The sequence below is a fragment of the Plectropomus leopardus genome, chromosome 17 (assembly GCF_026936395.1).
Source record: "Plectropomus leopardus strain MGB_pleo_1.0 chromosome 17, ASM2693639v1, whole genome shotgun sequence".
NCBI classification, from domain to species: domain Eukaryota; kingdom Metazoa; phylum Chordata; class Actinopteri; order Perciformes; family Serranidae; genus Plectropomus; species Plectropomus leopardus.
Window position 1 is genome coordinate 17862369 of NC_142192.1, and position 19102 is coordinate 17881470.

At 39.0% G+C, this 19102-nt stretch overlaps 1 protein-coding gene across 1 annotated transcript in view; it reads right to left on the minus strand.

Annotated features, from left to right (window-relative positions):
* Positions 1-13415: 13415 nt before the first annotated feature.
* The window catches only part of csmd2 (CUB and Sushi multiple domains 2), a 530601-nt gene continuing 524914 nt past the window's right edge, over positions 13416-19102 (minus strand). Inside the window, exons 75-76 of the mRNA XM_042506230.2 lie at positions 17750-17927; positions 13416-17219 (exon numbers count right to left, since the gene is read on the minus strand). Of these exons, the coding sequence (XP_042362164.1) occupies positions 17768-17927 (160 nt within the window). The 3' untranslated portion in view covers positions 13416-17219; positions 17750-17767. The remainder of the gene's footprint in view (positions 17220-17749; positions 17928-19102) is intronic.

The window sequence follows — 19102 nt, forward strand, 5'->3', positions numbered from 1 at the left end:
TTTGTTTTTCTTCTGACGTCACGCTTGATCACGCGAGATTATAAGATATCCCAAGCCTGTGGGATCGCCACTGTGAGTCGTAACTTCACACGGCAAATGTGTGGCGACTTCCCTATAACACATCCGCGGTGTGTGGTCTCATGATCTGGCCGAATCAGTGTGTGTGTGTGTGTGTTCTGACGATCATAACATTAAAAATCATGTAAATCTGTCATTATGTCTATGGTCTCCCACATTTAGAGAACCAAAAACTCTTCAGCGCCCTCACTAGAGCAATCAGCTGATTTGTTTCAGCTGGCTGCCTCTCTACTGGCTTATTGTGGGTCTTGTAGTCTATTAGTGGATGCCATGATGGTTTGTAGTCCTTGCTGCCTTTCATGACATCACATTACCTGGATGGTGCACTCATAATGGTCAAAAAGTTGAGTGTGGAATGTGGATTTTTGCAGCTGACATTTTAATGAAATGCTGGCGATAATGTTTGCCTGGTTGCAATTTGCCGAGCAGAAAGAAAGAAGGTCATATCTTGTGATCATCATTTCCAGTAAGTGCGCAACAGCCTTGTTTAAGACAACACAAACCTGTCAAAGTTAGAGCACAATGGAAGTATATACATGGCACACTCTGCAGGCTATACTTCATATCCAATTTCAGACACAGCGCATGTCTCATCCTAACTTTTAGCAAGAGAACAGTGGGAACACGAATAACTGATATATCAAAAAAGTAAAACAAGTATACATTTGCAGAAGTTAAAGAATAGATACAATATAAATAGAGCATACTCATCATATTCAAGTAAGAAACATCAAGGAGGAAACTGCAAGTGGTACCTACCATGCTATATTCATTCATGCTGGGGAAGAGGTTCATTGTGGCAGCCATGCAGCCCAGAGACCACATGTGTATGGTCTCTGTGAAAGGGAGCCCCTGAATAATCTCTGGAGATCTGAGAAAGGACAAATAAACATAATAATATTAGCCATAAAGTACAATTTCTACTATTCTCTACTGCATCACACAAAATTAGCGAGTATTATAACTTATACTGCTACTGCAGGAAATTCTCTTAAAAAGGCTGCTTACATTCTTTATTAATTTTTTTCAAGCCCTCATACACCAGTATCTAATAAAACATGGTTCCAGTCACTCACTTGTAGAAGCGGGACTGCATGTGTGAGCCCGCCCTGGCAGATGACACTTTGTAAGCCATGTCAGTGACTGATTTTGTAAGTTTCCCATACATGGTTCACAAGCATGACATTTACCAACTTGAGGTCTGTACTTATTTTCCCAGGCAGCCTTAAAGTGGTCAAGTGTGATGGTGACCTGAAAGGTTTTTAAAGTCATTAAGTTGATAATAATGTCAAGAATATTCCATCAGGTTTTTTTCTTCTATGCAGAGAGAAAAGCAGTAGAACTTACCTACTTGACAACTTGTGTGATCTCCTTCAGAAAAGGAGGTTGGAAATCTCTGTCCATCATAAAGTCAAGAAGATTTTTGCCCAGGGCCTCAAACTCAAAGCAAATGTATCCTTGGCAGGTGAACGCCTCATAGAATTGGACTAGATTGCATTTGTCTGAGTCCAGAGATTTCAGTTTTGGCAGGCTGGCCACCTGAGGATAGATGACAGGTAATATCAGCTTGACCCACAGGAGGATTGAAGTTATTTCTTTAAATGCAGTTGATGGAAGCGCTGGACAAAGCGTCTTTCCGAAAAACAGTACCAGTCCAACTTTCCCACCTCTGTCTTAGCCCTTATTCTCATCATTTTGATCGTGACCGTCTTCATGTCGCACATCCTCTTGCACTCGGCGACTGTGCTGGAGGTGCTTTGCCCCAGGAGAGAATCCACCAGGTAGATGGAGGATCTGGAGCCAAGCCAGCCTCAGATGGCTATCTGGTCATTTTGGGCAGGTTGAGTGGAAGACATGTTTGAAGGCACTAAAAGGTGCAACACCTGCTACTGGAAGCTCAAAGCAGAGAGGAAAGCACCAAAGGATATTGATACAGCATTAAGTCATAATATACACGCTCACAATTTCAGAACCAGAACAGATATCAGACACGTAAAAGGAGATGCTCAAGGGTAAAATTTCGGACTTAAAGACACCACTGTCAAACTTCCCTGGTTGACTGCAAAAACAGTGTTTTTAAATCACAAGTTTCCTGTGATTTAAATATGCAAATTTAGCATAATATCATTAAAAATGCATTGATTTGCACACATTTTTAGAACAGAAATCTGAACATTAAACAAAGCCAAGTTCAAAATTCTTGCTCCACTTTATTGTCATATTAGAGTCAAAGGTTTCCACAGGGGGAATTTGTGGATATCTCTTTTTAATACTTACTTTAGTGTTAATTTAATGTGTATTTTGGATGTTTTGTGGCAATTAATACCTCACAAATTAAAGTGTTAGAGTATTTAATGACTAGTCAGGTAGTATACTTACAAAATTAAATTTAAGAGTCTTCAAGGCTCTGCAGACATCCCAGTGAGATAAATCTGCAAACTAAGGATTCTTACAAAGTGTGGCAGCAGATGTCACTGCAGTGTTTTTGGGGAGATTCTCCTCAAAATGTTAAAATAAACAGACAACGAAAAGGTTCAACATGTACAAGTAAGATGAAGGTTCAAAATTCAGAGGTGAACGGTCTGAAGACGAGAAAACTCTTGATGCGTCGTAGCTCTCTGAAGATATAAGACAAACTGGTCATCCAGCCTGGTGCAGTCTCTGAAAGTTGTACACTCTGCTCTGTGGATGCAACTCTCTGCTCAAACAGAACAGACTCATATTCATCCTCTCATTATGACATGTGATTCAAATATACACATACCGGAAATACATTTATCATGATTATCAATTTAATGGCCTCCACTTTAACATATAGTCACGGCGCATTAACCTGAGATTAAATCTTAAGGGCACTGACAGCAGCAGAAATTTCAGTTAAAGTGCATCAGCTAAAATAGTTGCATTGTGGCTAACATGAGAGTAAAGACTGAGAAAAAATAAACGTCCTCAGAATCCTGGTAAAGTCTTTCTCTTTCAAAAATAAATTTAAAAAATACAAAAAACTGTCTGTCGCAGTCTACTGGGGGGAAAAATGGCCAAAGTGGTGATCCCAGTGATACTCCTATCTGTTTGGATTATGGGATGTGGATGGAAAGTCTATTATTACAAGAAAATAATAGTTTTAATGTACTTGTATTTTTAGCTGATTTTCAATATCTGCACCACAGATACATTTTCATATTTGTTTCATGTTTATTCTGTGTGCAGGTTATTCTTAACATGACACTTCATAGAAACCATGCTACAGAGATGGATTGAAATGTGAAACAAAGTGAGACACACTTCATAAAAATTAACAATGGATAATGTTATACTGACATAAAAGAGTCATATAAATGTAAGGACATGCTACTTCTTGAAACTGCATTAATTAATCTTACAGGTGACACTTTATTGTGATAGTCTGCCTCAAGGTAATATATAGAGTATATGTAACATTTCAACAACTTATTAGTTGAGATTCAGCAGTTCAACAGTTTTGTTTTATTCTGTTGATATCCAGCAGATTAGAATATATGTGCAAATTCATGAATATTCTCTGAATAATTAAGCTGAACCTGAACTGTTTACTCAATCTCTAGACTAAAGGTTACAGCAACCTGAAAATTCAGTTATTTTAGCTGTTTCATTCTCCTCTGCATTCAGAAGCTAGCTGCTAACTGTCTGTCTTCTGTCTGATGCTACAGTGGGTTTATCAGAGCATTTTGTGTTTCTTTGGATAAACATAGCTGCCTGCTGTTTTAGAGAAGATAACCATTCTTTAATTGGCATTGTAAATCTTGCTAATGAGCTGAACTTCACATGTGGGACAAATTTGGAGTAAATGTCACACCAAACAACTTCTTATAGGCTAAATATAAACCCTGTATATCTACCTGAAAGCTCTAAAAGGACTCAAGTTACAGCAAGTTCTAAGTGCTGATTTATGTATTTATGCTGATACCTTACAAACCACCAATGTTTAGGCCTGTTCATTTCCTAGCCTGCAGTTACTAATCGTTTAATCCACTTGGAGACAGCAGAAACAAGTTTTGAACACATTAAAATATTATCATCTTTTAATGAATATGGTGGACTTGCTTGCAAATAGTTACTTATTAACACATCCAGCACTTATGGGAGAACATTTTCTTTCATTTGGAGCCGACCCGACTACCTGAGAAATTTAAGTCTAATATTCACTCTCTTTCAGCTCTGTTTTGGGTCCAGATCAAAATATCTGACTCTTTAGCTCCTAAATGCTCACCTATGTTACCTGTTTTAGCAGAGAATGATGCTGTGAGAGCAGCGATAGTAAAGGAAAACAAACTGAGCCAGGGTTAGCTGATGACTTGGGAAACAATTCTATGTAGGTCACTCATTACAAGTGATCACTTTCACATTGTCATTTGATACCATGTTATTTAAAAAATAACAGTTAAAACCACTTTAAGGCCTTTGACATTTTAAGGCTAACTTATACTCGCATTTAGCTTGCACACTGATGTGTATCAACTGATGTACTCTGACATCTCATCTTCCCCCTAATTGTTTTAAATTTGAAAAAACAAAATATGCCTGTGACTTGAATGTTATGCTTCCCATCGAAAAAAAAAATGTTCTGGAATACGTTATCTATTTGTGTGACGGCTTTTTATTTTCATGCTTAGCAAATTACATGAAAATGTAAATATCCGTTCAAGTTGGTCGTAACACATTCAGTGCAAAATAATAAAAATAAAAATATCTCATTCAGCTGCCTCATCAATGGCTTCCTTACTCACTGATTCAGCGTTAATTACCCTGATAATTACACAAATGTGCTAATGAATCAATTTGACAGTCACACATGGGAAGCCCGCTTGATTCAAGTTGACTGAAAAGGAGGAGAGAAAGAGCGGGAGAGACAAAGCAAGAATAAAAAATTAGGAAACAGAGCAAGAGTTGATCCTAAGTGTGCCTCCGCGTTTGTGCATCTCCTCCTGATGAGCCTCGGTTGTTATTATCCCATCATGCCACGGAGCCCTGACAGTTCCCTATTAGTTATTGTCCTATTGTTATGAGCCAAGGATGGTGGTAATTGGAGATTCACTGTTGATTGTTATCACGGAGCTCAGATTTTCTCTTCACTCATTCATTATTCAAGATAATGAGAAGTTTTCTCTCATTCTAAGACTTGCGAGTGCATTATCAGTCTGTTTTTTCTCCTCTGCTTTCTTTCTTACCACTGCATTATTTGGAACAAAGAAGAGTTGAGGAGATTATTGTTATTGCCACTTTTTTTTTTCAACCAACGCACGTTTGAAGCTTCGGCAGGGTGATGATTGAAAACACAGGCGTGTGAATACATTCAGATCTGAATGAAGCAGACTAAAATAATTGAATTAAAAATGATAAAGGATTCCTCATGCAGAATGACCACTGCATACCCGTCTTAATCTTTGCTCAGGTGCTGAAAAACATTCATTTTTTTGTAATAAGCATTACATCACTGAATTAGGAGATAATGTGGCATTATTAAAATTCATTTTTCTTATTTTTTTACCATTGTTTAATAACTTTCTCTGAGCTTTTTTGATAGCAAGGTCAGGAGGGGCATCTTAATTAATCAGCAGATCAGGTGCTCAAAGAGTCTATGCTGATGGAAGAGAAATTCACACACTCTGCACAGTATGCAGAAAATCTACACTGCATAGATCTAACTGTGTGGATATCTCTTCTATTACAAAAGTATCTCTCAAATTTAAGTTATTTATAGTACCATCATGTGGGCTCATGACAGCTACATGAATCCTGGATTAGAGAGGCTGACCTGAAGAAAGGCCAGCGAGGACAGAGCGCTCAGATATTTACTTGTAATTACAGTGAGTTAGCCTTCCCATGGTGCGCTGATGTCTGTAAGTAAGCCAACCCCCTGCTGACAAATTCAACTGACAGAGCAAATATATACTCCCTCTCATCAGTCAACCCCTTCATCCTTGGTCCAATGTCTTCTGGGACAGCAGAGGGTGGATTTTGCCTGATATTAGCCAAGGCCCAGGCCAGCGCGCTGGGGGGATTTGCAAGGGTAAACCCCTTACTTTGATGTCTCCTCAAATATCCGGGCTTGACACAGTAAAACAAGGGATAGCAGGAAATTGAGTGGACTGATCCAAAAAAGATGCCCCTTCTGACCTTGCTATCAAAAAACCACAGAGGAGGTAGTTAAACAAGGGTAAAAACAGGAAAACTGATCATAATAATATCATATTATATCCCGAATTCAGTGATCTTGCGCTTATTACAAAAAGGGAATGTTTTTGGTGCAAGAAAATTATCCATATCCACAACATATGTACAAAGATTATCAGTGCAAAACCAACAAAAACCAAGACACTGACGTTTGTGTTTTTACAGAAGTATTTCATCAATTTAAAGAAGACCCTTGCATAAAACTTGGCTGTCTCTGCAGTAGAAAGATGCAAAGATTTTTTTTAATTGATGCTACATGACCACATTCGACCCACACTGTTTTGTTACAAAGCTGGTTGAAAATCGACAAAATATTCCTTGGTGGAATGATTCACTCTATCATTGCTCACACAGCCTCTCAGAGAAAAATTCAAGTAGATAGTTCATATATCTACTAAAGTGAGATGGGGACCTGCTTAGTCCCAAATGATCTTTGCGATGAATTGTACAGTGTTGTTTTTCAGCGCAAAAAGGCAACAAAGGGAACATGGCTGCCGGACACCTGGGTAATTGGAGGAAGCTGTCAGCTTAGGCAAGACGGCGGCGTGTACGGCTGTCAGTGCGATGTGTCAGCCTCAGCGCAGTGATGAAAGTGACAAAGCTAATTGTCGCCTCGCATCTCCAAGCTCAAAGAAACTCTCGAGACCTCTGAAAAGCTTTTTCTCTCCCATTCTTTTCCCTCAGAACTTCTTTCATTGATTTTAAAAGGCCTGAGGGAGACATTTGGGTGGCACAATAAGAGAAAAGCAGTAAAACTGATGTTGACGTTATACTGGCTTCTGAATACTGGCTGGTGTAATATGTGTGACTCAGAATTAGCAAGCTATCGCGTCAGCTCATGGGAGCAATGGCACAGTAACTGCAAACTGATCGGAGAATTTACCGAAACTCACAGAAGAAACGACGCACGGGAGAATTCGAAGTGAGCCAGAGCAACATGCAACTTATAAGATACTTAATTCCCAACCCCGAAACTCAAAAGTGGATCCTCACCAGAGCACTCCATTTGATCTTACAAATGACCTTAGATGAGGATAAACCATTACGAAGTGCATTTGAGCAGAATCACATTTTAATCTGATGAGGAGGCAATCATAGAGAGCGCCTTGAGTTCATAAGATGGCAGCATATATGATTTATCTGCCTGGAAATGAAATCAATAGGTTTTTTTTTTATCTGCATCGTCAGTCAGTGATAAAGTAGAGCAGCCGTTAAGTTAATATCCCGCATTGACTTGGGACACAAACACTGAGGCCATGAACATTTTTTACAGTCCAGTCTCGAGGACGGAGGGCTAACTGGCTGCTGTAAGGGAACACTCTTGCAGGTCAGGGCAACTTGACAAGGTTTGATTAATCGCCGTGGGAAACCTGGTCGAGAACAGGAGTGACTAATGACCCGTGTATGGCTGTTGATTTAATCAATCAAGAAAAGGCTCTAACCTTGCCAATACTCGGGTGAAACACAGTCACACACTCCAGCACACACATACACTCGCTTATTTGAACCAATAGGAGAAGCCATTAAAATGTTTTGTGTGAGACTTGTTTTACGGAAACCAGAGAGAACACAGGTTGTCTAAACTACTTAAAAAAAAAACCTAGAATGGTTGCTGCCTGCCTGTGTTCTTAACTTCCTAAAAATGATTACCTTACACTCAAAATTGGCCTGTGACTTTACAAGAAAAACGTGCTCACCACATGGTAAGATAAAAAAGGCAGATGCTATTTACACCCATGTGTCCAAAGCCAACGATGCTTTTACACCTACGTGTGAATGACCAATGTGGCTATTTACACTCAGTTGGCAGCAGAACAGCATTTAAATATGACGTAAACTAACAGGTCTATTATGCTTAAGTTCATGTACACAGTGTGCATTCAGCATCTTTATACTTATTTAACACAGGAAATAACAAGCTTGCTTGAAAACAAGCAACTACGTCTTCAGATAATAAGTCAGTGTTGACTCACACAGGACACCAGTTTCCTGTGTGAAAGTTCTGTGCTTAACCCATTCATCTACCACATCTTTCTTCCTCCATGGACCATGCTTCTCTTTATATTAGCTCACCTAACTTACTTCATGTGATCCCATGGAGCCCTGACAGACTTCCCTGACTTACATTGGGAAAGAGACATCTGTAAATTAGTGGATGCATTTTTGTGAGCATCAAAACCTCAGCGAAATCTCTCATTTCACACTCCATTCAGTTCAATAACATTTGAAACTTCTGAAAGAGCCGCAAGTTTAAATTATTTGATTGCCATTCAAGCTAGCGGGCACTAAACCTCACGTCAGCCTCTCCGCCAACGCTCAGGTGCACTTGGCCATAAATCTCTAATGCACACGCTCTATGAGCCCCATAATGCAGAAGATGCAGGTACTTTTTGCTTTTGCTTCATGTGCTACCAGGCCCCCAGGAAAGCCGATTCCCCTTGCAGCAAATTTTTCCAGTGGCCATTCACAGTATTGCAGCAAAAAAATCCCCTGCAGCCCAGAAAGCATTTTGCAAATAGACCACCATTATAAAAGAGATGTCAGGATACAGATACCTTCAACTGCAGACGAGGTAAACTAGGGCTTGCTATTCCAAATTTTTAAGCCATGGTTGTTTTATATTTGTAAAACTTTCCCAGAGCCAAGAAAAGCTATTTAAAAATCTGTGACGTCATCACACTGTGAAGTCTTTGAGGCAAGCAGGAAGTTGAGGGCGGGGCCAGCGGAAGGAACACTAATGAACATAGTCAGTGGGCCACATACCATGGAAGTGAACCCAGAAGCTAGAAAACTTTACGGCATTTACGCCAGGCAAGCAACTCCATGGGGATGAATAAGCATCACCTTTCGGTCTGCTGTCTAGGTATTATAAAAGTCAAAGTTCACTACTGAGCAGCTCTCATAGGAATGCTGTATCCAGGTTTTCTTCATACATCCACGGTGTAAATTGTCAAATAAGTCATTAAAGTCCAAATGGACACTCCAAAGAAGAATGATGACCAAACAATTTATGTGTTTCATCAATTAAACCTTGTGTTTCATGAGACACAATCAACCTCGGTATAAAACATAATTTCAAGTCATTGTCTCTGCAGTCTATTAATACTTCTGCTTCAAAAAGCTGCAAGGCATTTTCCGCTGCCATTATAAACTTTGCTGCAGTGAAAATGAGAGCGAAGCTCAGTTTGGGAGGCGTGCTTTATGTCCATACTGTCACAATATACAATACATTCAATGATGAAACAAAGCCCAAACTGTTTCATGACTATATATTGAGATCAACAATGCATTATTTAGTGAGTTAACTGCTGAGATTTGGGGCTTTTATAATCTCATTTGGTCTCCTGCTGTGTTTTGAAAACACTGACAACACTGCCAATTAGAGCCTGGCCTCCTTACATGTTGTAACACTAAAAACAAAACTTCAATTATGTAGTTTCTGTATATATCACCTTTTTCCCAGTGTTTTTGTTTGATCTTTTATCGAGTAGCATAGCTCATGTCTGGGCTTCATTACAGTCACCATGTTAACATGCACATTAATAATCTGCCTATACCAAGATGAAGGGAATATCAGATTACTGCACCTGCTGTGTAAACACTATAACCACATTATCCCATTGAAATCTAGGCTGTAATGTAACACAATTAAGACTTCCATTAGTTATCAATATTTCAAATTACTGTTGCATGGAATGTATTGGATTTGTTTTCCTGATTGTTTGCATGCACCACATAACAGGTCATGTCACAGGTTACTGAGTGAGGAGGGTGCACAGCAGTGTTTCTTCATCAACTGTAGCATTGCCAGCAGTGGTAGCCATATTTGCAATTTCAGTCATTCTAGAAATAAACACCAACAACTTAACATTTTCCCTCCACTTATGTTTCCTTTAGGCTACCTCTAATTATTACAGACATCACAAGTTATTAAATGAATACTTATGTTACGGAGCTAACTGAATCAACTGACAAAACTAATACTGGATTGCTAATGTAAGAAATGAAATGAAATTTTAAATATGACATTTTGACTTGTCATGGTAGGAATAGCACAGTCACAGTGTCACTGTTATCAAATGTTAGCATGATGGCTCTGTTCTATTCCCAGTAAGCCGAGACAGTGTGACAGGGAGTCAGCATTAGGGGAGCCAGCCATGGAAACTGCTTTGTGCAACACGTCCAGTGTGAACCTTGCATAATGACATAATGACCTGGATCGAAAATATGATTCACTGAACAATCATCCAATATCATCGATGCAAAGTGAAAACATTGTGACATGTCAAATGTGATAAAGGCCAATGGGATAAAGTCAACATATCTGTCGTGACACAAAATGTTGTTTTCTAACAATGTTGAATCTACATTTTTAAGTTACATTTCACAAAATAACAGTATATTGTACCACAGGTTTAGTAAAATATTCCACTAGGCCATGTAAAACTGCAAGATATGCTACATATTGCAATGCTACAGTGATTTCTTGTTTAGTTGACTGATCTTCAGCAGATAACACATTACTAAAATCTACTTGCTTAAGACAGATATAATGGTCTAACTTCATTTTGTAATTCACTTGCTTGAAACAAGCGTGTTACTTGAAACTTTGAAAGGAATTTACTCAAAAACCTACCAATGGGTTTACAAATTACTAGTGCAAACCAGTCCTGGTGAAATAGTGTCACTTTAGACCATGTCCACATGTCAACATACTGACAAGGACATTCATCTCTCTGTTTTACTTGTTCCAGTAAAATATGACAGTGTTAGTGGGCAGGTGATCAGTAAATACGCAAAGCAAAGATCTGATGTCGAGCACAAAAGCATACTTACACAAATGATTCAATGCTTCTGCTATGCTGTATGGTGAAATATTAAACTTCCACCCCAACAAGTGGAAGCAGATATCTCAACCTAGATATGAGGAGCTGCACCAGGGAAACACTGGTTATATAAAGTGTTGATGCTTATTACCTCCAGAGGCTAACTGTGCATGATTACCAAATGGATTCTGGGCTTGGGCCGTTCAATAAATACTCTGATGGAAAGTAGGTTTTATATTTTATTCCAAAACCTTCAAAATAAGTTTCAAGTTCAAGAAAGTAGAATAAGCTTAGACACAATGCAAAGCATCATATACAGACGGATAAAATACATTTTATATATTGCAGACAAGCCATGGTGGGTCTTACATATGTACAGTATGTATGTAAACTTTTATGTACAATCTTTTTTACATATACAAAAAGCCTTGTTTCTATTTTTCTTTGTATATATTTATATATATATATATATTTATATATATAGAGATTTTTCATATACTCCCCACTAGCATTTGTACTACAATAATGAAAAAGAAAAACATTTACATATATGTCAATCCATTTTTTCTTTTTATATTACAAATGTATTTCCATAAAAATATATCTCTGTACAAAAAAAGGTTTTTTTATTCGTGAACATATTCTCTTTTCATAGAGACACTTTCCCTCTATAGTTGCTCTCTGTAGTTACACACAGTCTGCTCAAGTCCATGTTTGTCCGTTTCTTTACAGGTAACCCTTTTGGTGTACAGCAAGACAGTGATGCTGAATCTCTGTCTTTTACTGTTTTGTTGTTTTGTTGAGGCGTTCAAGGGCCATGTTGATCTCGCTTAGGCGTTATGGGTTGTCATGAGTTTTAGCCTCATTTAGAGGCTAGTTTAGAGATCCACTGGGCTGGTGTGAAATAACATCACGGGAAAGAAAAAAAACAAGGGACCTTGTAATAACTCTGTTGCCATGACAAAAATACAGGAATGTAAAGTCTCTGGTAATAAAAAGCATCTCTTTGTAAATATTTTGCTATGTTATACTCTAGATAAATTGGACATTCTGTTTTTATCCCAAGGATGACACATTGTGGCAACACATTTTTTCCATTACTGAACACAAACAGAGGAGCAGTTGTGGGATTGCAGATATTGAACACAGTATAGATAAATTCTGATGCACTCAGTGAAATGAAATACATTCAGTAGTTTTTCCAGTAATAACTCCAGTGATCTGACTTCAAATCATAGATCTAGCAGTACCCTCTTATCTCTATTTAAAGAATAAAATTCATTTAAGCTCCCAAACTTTCCAGAATACATCTCCTCTCCTCCGTGCTCGAGTCCACTAGACACACTGAAATGGGCTGAATGGTGAAGGCAAATTGCATGGAACGGGCCTGAAAATACACAGCAGTAAGTGTGGTTTTTGTCGTCGATATGCGGTGACAATGGAAGATGGGAGATAGCAGAAATGTCACACAGCATGATAGATGGATTGCTTAGTTTTTTCAATGCTGTGGCCGGTGCTGAAAAGTGAGAGCACTAGCTGCAGAAAGAAACTGGAAGCTTTTGGTTTAGTCCCTGACTGTGAGAAAATTCAGTGAACTCGATGGGAACTCAAAGACCATAGCTGTTTCATTATAGAGGAGATGGTGAGCAGGAGAGAACTCAGAGCTGTGTCTGGCTGATAACGAAAATGAACCTTGGATGATCAGAGTTTCTGTCTTAAAATATGCAAAGAGAAACCAGGAAGTACCCGGCCACTATCAAGAAGGAGTCTCTTCAAACTCTTATAGCACGGCTCCATCCAGAACTCACTGATCTTCATTTTCACATAACTGCACTGCACTTTCTTTGAGAACTTTTGGGGGCTAACCCAGATGGGTTAAAAAGAAAGCATTTCTATAGATGTAGCACCCATTAAGTGAAAACTCCCAATTCTGCAAAATTACCAGCATGAATTTTTGAAAATGTCTCCTTCCCCATTAAAAACTTTTCAAACTAGTAGGACTAAACGAAGCAACATCAAGAACTGATTGAAAACAATAATTGGAGGGCGTCCGGTGGATCAGTGGATAATGCAGGTGCCCCATATATGAAGGCAGCGTCCTTGCCTTGCCGCGGGTTTGATTCCAGCTTGCGGCCCTTTGCACGTCATCCCCTCTCTCTCCCCCTTTCACGCTATCAATCTTCTGTCCTATCTAATAAAGGCAAACTGCCCAAAAAGTATTTTTTTAAAAAAAAACAACAATAATTGGAATACTGTAATTTTGCCTAATTCTAATTTGGCTGAATTTGAAAAACTCTCTTTGGTTGAACAGGTAAATTTTTATACTCTCAAAAACACACACAACACTCACCCAAACAGTAGGCAAGCACAAATCCATTATTCCTTGCACACTGAAATACAGTACAATGAGCTCATTGCTCTTTTAGGAAAAGCAAAAAAAGGGGCTAAATTTAATGCGACATAATCCTGACAAGCTCAGTTTTCCCTGTGAGAGGTGCAAAGAGCTCCCAGTTTCTTTAGTAGGCATGTGTCTATGTTAAATAGCATAGGCCTAACAACAAAAACTAAAACAAGAGCTCAAATATCAGACATGAAAACATTATAACCGTCCCAGTCATAGTAAAGAAATTATGTTTGAACTCCTTAACACAAAAACAGAGCCACTCGAGCTGGTTCATCATATCATGGGGTTTTGCCAAGGCACTATAATGAACATAAAGTGCTTATTGGAGACTGGAGGAGGTTAAAAAAACAACAACACAAACATGAAAAATGTATGGCCCTTTAAAACCATTTCTGAACTTCTTGAGATGGAGCCCTTGTTGGTGAAAACAATCATAGATGTGTGAGCTTATGCTCCTGTATTATGTTTGTCCAAATCGACAGTCTTAATCTAGTCAAATAGGATCCGTTCCATCAAGGGAATGGGGGGGCATCATGTCCTATTGCACCAGCTAATCACATTTGTTTCCTTAATACTCAACGCAGCTTAATAAAGTGTTCGGGTAAAGTGTGCTAAACACTGCCATGGGAGGAATGAATGAAGAGGGAAAGACCACTTCAAAGAGGCCTTAACGAAAACTAACTGGAATGTAATGAAGCTATTGACTTTGCTGAGATATTAGGAGCAATTTCAGAACAAAAAAATAAATAAATGAAATGCACAATGCAACAGCCACATAAAACTATGAGAACCGAGTAACAATGCCTTCAAGATAATGCCAGTGCAACTGCTCCTCTCCCCATGAAATCTCTGGGGTAATTCAATCGTTTCCTTTTCCATCAATTCACGACCAGAGCAGGCAAGGGGCAATATTCTATCTGTACTGTCGAGATAAGCGAGAGCTTTAAAAGTAATAAAATTGTAAAAGCAATTACCGACCCACAGCGAAACTAATTGAAGGAACAATACAGTGATTGGTTTCAAAGGCCTGGATTTCTGAGGGAAATTATCTACTGTAGGTGACTTTAAAGACTTCATTAAAAAACCTGTTGGTTTAAAGGTTGATTTTGACTGTAAATACATATATAATGTACACGCTAATGCACCAAAACAAATCCATGCAAGTCAAATTTTCCTCCTAAGTTCTAAAAAAGAAAAAGTACATAGTAAATCAAAGAGCCATGGATGTTTCAGACTGCTTTTTTTTTTGTCAGACACGACATAATTGAGGGTCTGTCCTGTCAATGATAATGGTGAGGTGAATTCAGGATTCGATATGGGTTCGACAATGAAGCAAGGCTAAATTAGAGCAAATTGCATGTAATGGCTCAATTTGCTGAAGTGAAATTCGAGCACTATTCACCCTACTCAGCATCCACAGGATACATAGGTATGGGGATAGTAAGTGGTAAGTAGCCGGGAGCAGGGGGTTTGAAATCCAGTATTCCTACGACTCATACACATTTTACACACACATTATAGGGGTCACAAAAGCATTAATATTTTAAATCCTGTCTTCTCATCAGGCATGTCATTGACCAGCCAAGGCAGCACCCTGCTGTTATAGCTGATGACAGCTCCCTCCTGAATCTCACTTTCACAGCAGTATTTTCGGTATATCACTCCTCGGTTGCCACAGATTTGAGGAGCGTTGGCATTCAAGGCATGAACACTTTTTTTCTTGATCACATTTATCATTTCCAATTTAATGCATGGGAGTAATCAGTATGCCAGCAGCTCCCCTGCTGTCACAGCTCTGAAGAAGCCTTTTGCAACATTTCCATGACGAGCATAGACAAAACAAAAGCAACGCTACTGCATTTTTAAAAAAAGATGGAGCTGTCAGAAGTTAACTTTGAGGAAAAGGCCTGAATGTAATCCAGAAAGAACACATCACTGACTCATCCATTCTTCAGACTCGAGCGCCTTCAGTTGAACATTTTCGAGGGAGTTCAAACATGACCACACTTTGATCTTTCGCTTTCCTAAGGCCAAGTTTAGGGAGCTCATACTGCAACTTGATCTCGAAGTAAAATACAGTACGAACCACCTTCAAGCTGTAGAAACGTGTGATCCAGGATTAAAAAGAAAGCCAAAAGCGGAGAATTTGACATCAGACTTGGAGAACAAAAATGCGCCATTGTTGGTGCTACAGCTTTGTTCAGGTTTTTGAAAATGAAGGAGGTAAAAAAAAAAAAGAAAAAAGATGTGGTCCCAAGGCATTAATATATCCGTGGAAATATACTGCATCACAGTAGCCATCCCTGCTTTGACCCAGCCAATGTCTTTTTCTCCTCAAGTGCCTCAGAGCGACAGCGGCAGGAAAGTCGTAACTGATGCTCATGTGAAGCAAATTCGAGTATTGCCTCTTGTTTGACATTTGATGTTGGTGCATCAGTTAGAGAGGTGGCTTGGTCTATCCACATGTTCTTTTCAGTCTCTCCCAGACACAAAAATGTAAAGTGATTGCACAGAATTTCTAGAAACAAAGAGAAAGCGGATGAAAGTTGGAACTAAAGACTGCCTTTAGTTTTCTCAGTGGATCTTTACATTGTCTGCATTTGTTCTGGATTGCCTTTTATTTTCTTGATGTCCACACATCCAAGTAAGGTGATAATCCTAAAACCAATCCTCAGAATTCCTTAAAATAAAGCAAATGTGAAGACATTTTGTCAACTTATCTGTCATGTGTTGAATGGTGAAATCTTTGGGGCCAAAACAGACAGGAGATATTTTGGGTAGATTGAAGAAGCAGCCACCAACAATGTGTGCAGAGATACACACACATGCACACGCTTTCTCTCACTCACATTTACACATAAATTCTCCGTACAACCTCACTAAGTGCTTTTTTTCAGCGGCCCTAGCTACTTTTTCACCCCTGCTCTGGACGAAGCTGCCTCAGCAAGCAGAATGTCACCCCTGCTTCAAAAAAAGAAAGAGAGACAAGCTGAAAATGTAATCATATAATGTGTGTCTCCAACATGGTCTTCGAAACTTACTGAATTTTTAATTCATCCTCAGCCAGAGACTTGGGGCCACTGATGAAACCTTTCAACAGCCTCAGGAGCAGACGGTTGGGGAAAAACAGGGTTCCCAATTACTCATCACAGAAAGCAAGCAGCGTATAAAAAGAAAACAAAAAAAGCAAATGAAAACAGAGAGAAGAGTGAATCGAAACAGTCCAGAGTGTCTCTCTGTGACTCACACAGGCCAACACGGAGCTGTCCGCCATACAGTTAACTTGCACAGAGATCTCTGTTAGCTACAGGTCAATTTCTTGACTTAAAGTTGACCATAAAATTCCCTTTGGGTTTAGGCGGAGGGCGGTGAGAAAAGTCATCACAGCATTGCTTCCAGCATTACTCCTGCCTGCTGCAGTTTCAGGTGGAAGCTTTTCCTCAAAATATGGAAAATGATCAAGAAACCATGTAAAGTTACAAAAAGCATTTTGTTGGCATTTGTTACAGTCATTGTTGTCTTCACATGGTTTCTTTTTTTTTTCTCGTCTCCTGCAGGTAGGAGCTTTTGCCACTGGAGATGTTTCTTGAATGTATTTCAGCGAATAAAATAATCTTTGTCTTGCCCTCTGCTCAAGGAACTATGGATGTCCTCTGTTGGCAGGCAAGCGAAGATGTGGTGCACTTCTCCTCCCCTAACTGAATCAAGGATGAATGCATGGATGTAAGGGGTGAAAGGTGTGTTGGAAAGGGACAAGAGATGGTAAACAAAAGGCAGGGAAAAGAGGAATGAAAGAAAATACGCATGGAAAAGCAAAAAGAAAGATGGTTAAAGGGGAAACAAAGAAAACAAGGTAAGCAAAAACCGAAAAAATGGAGATAAAGATAAGTGAAATCACAGAGGAGACAAGATAAAAGCATTTATGTAATATTTTCTTCAGAGTTTAGATAAAAACAAATACATATTCTCTATATACAGCAGAAAAAAACTCAAATTTTCTGTCTTCATAAAATTCTTGAGGGATGGTGTAAAATGTTTCGTTTGGATTCTGAGAACCTGGGTCTTGTTGCCTCAGCAGTTTTGATGCCTTGGGTGTGTGATTAGCTCAAGCCGGCTAAAGGGTGATAACTTTATCTACTTTCAGAGGAATGTGGATCCAAAGAAGCCTAAAAATCTACATCCTTTCTTAGTCAAAAAGCCTGATGACCTGCTAGCGTTTGATTCTTACCTCTGGAGGAAGCGGTTGCTATACAGCTGTGCACACTGTGCTGACTGTGAACTCTGTCTCGTTGGCCATGATGTCAGTGGGTTGGATGTTGCGGTCATACATAGGATTCTCAAATGTAGCTCGTCCATTAGTGTTCTCATGGCCCACGTACCCATTGAAGGGGACTTTGGGTCTTCTTCTGAAATGACATATATAAATATGATAAACAATGAGATCAGTTCACATCAGGGGTGAACAAAGAATACCATGTATACAGTAGAGATATGTGGAATAGGACTGCAACTAATGAATATTTTCAGTATTTGTTAATCTATTAGTTTGTTTGCTCTTTCAATTAACTGATGAATTTTTTAGTTTATAAAATATCTGCAAATAGTGAAAAACCATGATGTAACATCTTTAAATAATTAAGCAGTCCCTCCAGGATTTCATGGGCAGTTATTGGGATTGTTGTAGCCTGAAATGACTCATGTTAAGCAGCTTTTCTAAATAGTTGAAAAGCATGTTGCAATGTTTATAGATGGGTTTTTTCTCAAAAATAGTTGTGATGCTGTCACGAATTCAGAGCTTATTACTATGAGCATTCAGTGTTTCCCACAGAAATAAATTAAATTTGTGATTGTGTGTGTGTGTGTGTGTGTGTGTGTGTGTGTGGGGGGGGTAGCGACAGATGATCGCTGTCAATCAAAAGCAGCGTTGACAGACCATCCTAATGAGCCGCACTCCTGCTCTCTTTGCCCAGTGATCACGAGCTAACACTGCACAACATAATCTTATCCTTACTCATTATATTGTGCCGCTTAGTCTAACTCCCCGCAGCAGTGGTTAACATCCCACACTAGGCTGTTAATTTCCCACCAACAACGGAACAGATCGACTCTACCATTAAAACCTGTTAATAACCACTAGGTAACGTTAAGTAACGTTGTGACGCTAACAATTCGCCCTGTCACTGTGTGTGCCACTCTGTCTCAGGCACAGACCTCCAGTCCTGCAGCAGAAGTCTCACAATAAACAAAGAGAGGGGCTGAGTGTATCAATACACTGCACACAGCTCTACAATGAAATCAGATTTGACCAATATTAAATGATCAAATTTGCAATAAAGTTGCTGTGATCTGACAAAATTGCAAGGTTGTGCAGAATGCGTAGGGATTGGCTGAATTTGCGTGACTATTGTGATTGCAACATCATTGCATCGTCTAGTTTTGCCTGACAAACAGTACGAAACTCAAAAATACTAAATTAGAAATGACATAAAACAACTAAAAGATCAGAAAATAAACCCATCTGACAAGCTAGAAAGGGGCAAATTAAACCTTGAATAAATATACTTCCTTGTAAATATCAGCA